Source organism: Gallinula chloropus, assembly GCF_964237585.1.
Source record: "Gallinula chloropus genome assembly, chromosome: 21".
Lineage (NCBI taxonomy): Eukaryota > Metazoa > Chordata > Aves > Gruiformes > Rallidae > Gallinula > Gallinula chloropus.
The window spans coordinates 263,708-266,848 of NC_140106.1; the positions used below are offsets into that span (position 1 = coordinate 263,708).

General features: G+C 48.5%; 1 protein-coding gene across 1 annotated transcript; it reads right to left on the reverse strand.

The window, feature by feature from the left end:
• Window positions 1-1,907: 1,907 nt before the first annotated feature.
• Window positions 1,908-2,834, reverse strand: LOC311199720 (olfactory receptor 14C36-like; the record flags this gene model as incomplete). Its single annotated transcript, XM_084273855.1, has 1 exon — window positions 1,908-2,834. The coding sequence occupies one exon, from the start codon at window positions 2,832-2,834 to the stop codon at window positions 1,908-1,910; it is 927 nt and encodes a 308-aa protein (XP_084129981.1).
• Between the last annotated feature and the right edge of the window lie 307 nt (window positions 2,835-3,141).

A 3,141-nucleotide genomic window follows, 5' to 3' on the forward strand; every position in this document is an offset into this window, starting at 1 on the left:
AGCTAGTGGCAGGTCACAAGTGCTGCTTCCCATGGCTCTGTGCTGGGTCCCATCCTCTTTAACATTTTTATTAATGATCTGGACGAGGGGATTGAGTGCACCCTCAGTAAATTTGCATGGGACACCAAATTGTGTGGGAGTGTTGATCTGCTGGAATACAGGAAAGCTCTGCAGAGTGACCTGGACAGGCTGGAGTGATGGGCAGAAGCCAACTCTATGGGGTTCAACAAGGCCAAGAGCCAGGTCTTACACGTTGGTCACAATAACCCCAGGCAATGTTACAGGCCTGGGGCAGAGTGGCCGGAGAGCTTCCTGGAAGTATAGGATCTGGGTGTGTCAGTCGTCAGCCAGCTGAACAGGAGCCAGCACTGTTCCCAGGTGGACAAGAAGGCCAATGGCATCCTGGCCAGGGTCAGGAAGAGAGTGACTGGCAGGAGTTAGGGAAGTGATAGTTCTTTTGTACTCAGCTCTGGTGAAGCCCACCTCGAGTACCGTGTCCAGTTATGGGCCCCTCATTACAAGAAGGATGTCGAGATGCTGGAGCGTGTCCAGAGAAGAGCAACAAACCTGGAGAAGTGTCGGGGAAGACAGCAGGCCTGCTAGCGGCCTAGCGTTCTTCTCCCAAGACAGCAGGCCTGCTAGCGGCCTAGCGTTCTTCTCCCAAGACTTAGGCTCTGATAATACCCTCCTGTTCCCATCAGACAGGAGAAGTTGCTCATGCTGAGGAACTTAATAATCACAGTCTCAACACACAGCAGCCTTGATGACAGGGGTACAGGCTGCCCTAAACCAAGAGGTTGTTATGGGAAGAACTTGGGAGTAAGGGAACATGTTCAGAACCAGCCATAACAAGATGGTCAAAACAGCCGCTGTGCGGATGTTTTTAGGCACCAAAGGTAAACTAATGATATTTAGCTGTAAGGTATGTTTATCAAAACTCATTATAATTACTAACCAATCAGTAGGGTGTAAACTGGGTGTGTAACCAACCAGCAGTTTTTTAGCTTGCCACGTTTGCAGCAACAAAAGTCTCTAATCTGTGTGATTTCACCCAATAAACGGCTTCACCTAAAATTCATCTCGAATTGCGTGTTGCTCACTGCCGGTCTCCACAGAGAAGAGTTTGGAGCACAAGTCCTTTTATTATCAGCTGATGGAACTGGGGCTTTTTAATCTTAAGAAAGGGAGGTTGAGTGGAGACCTTAGTGCTCTCTACAACTACCTGCAAGGAGGGTGTATGGTGGTGGGGGTTGGTGTTTTCTCTCAGGTATCAAGTGATGAGAGGAAATCTTTCCAAACTGAACCAGGGGAGATTTATTTTTGATATCAGGAAGAACTTCTTTACTGAAAAGGTAGTGAAGCGTTGGAACAGGCTGCACAGGGAAGTGGTGGACTCACAATCCCTGGAGGTATTGAAATGTGTGTAGATGTTGTGCTTGAGGACATGGTCTAGAAGTGGACTAGGCAGGGTTAGGCTGTGGTTGGACTCAATGACCCTAAAGGCCTTTTCCAACCCAAGTGATTGGATGATTCTATGGTACAGAGGACACAGGAAATTCCTGTTCTGCCATGGTGGGAAAGCATTGCCATTTCAGACAATTAGTGGAGTGAGTCCGCTGATGACAACGTGCTTGCAAATTTTTATAAATGGCAGGAGAAACACAAATAAAGAAAAAAATGTGCACCTTTCAAGTTAAACATGATGCAAAGGAAGCACAGCCTGTCATTACACAGTGTCTGGGTCACAAGAGACACCTGGATACTGGATTAGGAATGGGATGAACGTGCACCATGTTATTACAGTTTAAACAACATAGACGGAAAAGAACCCTACTAAATACAGACTGAACCTAACGTCAGTTACATGGCCAGTGATATGCAGAAGAAACTGAGAAGTTCTTTGCTGCTTAGATACATCCAGTGCTCAGTTTCAACACAGAATCCTTGAGCTCCTGGTTCCTCATGCTGTAGATGAGGGGGTTCACTGCTGGTGGAAACACTGAGTAAAGAAATGATACTACCAGGTCCAGAAATAGGGAGGAGATGGAGGGGGGCTTCAGGTTCGCAAACACACCAGTGCTGAGAAACAGGGAGACCACAGCCAGGTGAGGGAGGCAGGTGGAAAAGGCTTTGTGCCGTCCCTGCTGTGAGGGGATCCTCAGCACAGCCCTGAAGATCTGCACATAGGACACCACAATGAACACAAAACACCCAATACATAAACAGACACTGACCACAATGACTCCAGTTTCCCTGAAGTAGGCATCTGAGCAGGAGAGCTTGAGGATCTGGGGGATTTCACAGAAGAACTGGTCAACATTATTGCCATGGCAGAGGGGCAGTGAAAATGTGTTGGCTGTGTGCAGCACAGAATAGAGAAACCCACTGCCCCAGGCAGCTGCTGCCATGTGGACACAAGCTCTGCTGCCCAGGAGGGTCCCATAGTGCAGGGGGTGGCAGATGGCAACGTAGCGGTCATAGGCCATGACAGTGAGAAGACAGTACTCTGTGAAGATGAAAAATACAAAAAAAAAGAGTTGAGCCACACATCCTGTGTAGGAAATGGCCCTGGTGTCCCACAAGGAATTGGCCATGGATTTGGGAACTATTGTAGAGATGCAGCCAATGTCAGTAACAGAGAGGTTGAGGAGGAAGAAGTACATGGGGGTGTGGAGGTGGTGGTCACAGGCTATGGTGATGATGATGAGGCCATTGCTGAGCAGAGCAGCCAGGTACATGCCCAGGAAGAGCCAGAAGTGCAGGAGTTGCAGGTCCCGTGTGTCTGCAAAGAGCAGGAGGAGAAACTGGCTGATGGAGCTGCTGCTGTTGGACATCTGCTGCTGTCAAGTGTGGAGACCTGTCAAAGGATAAAAAGGTTGTGAGAAGTTAGGGAATGATTCTTTGAGGGAAACAGTTTCCAATTCACATTAACTCCCTGTATTCAGGAAGACATTTGTCAGGTCCCTTTTGGGAGCTCTGCTTTGTGCTGGCTTGAGCATGCCACTGCTGGGAGGAGGGTTGGCTGTGGGCTCTGCAGAACTCAGTCCTACCTTGGAGCAGTAAGTGAATAGAAGGATGGTGTGATCTCAGACTAAAGCCCCTTTGGATAGGAAAGGGATTTTCAGCACTGTCACTCCAGTT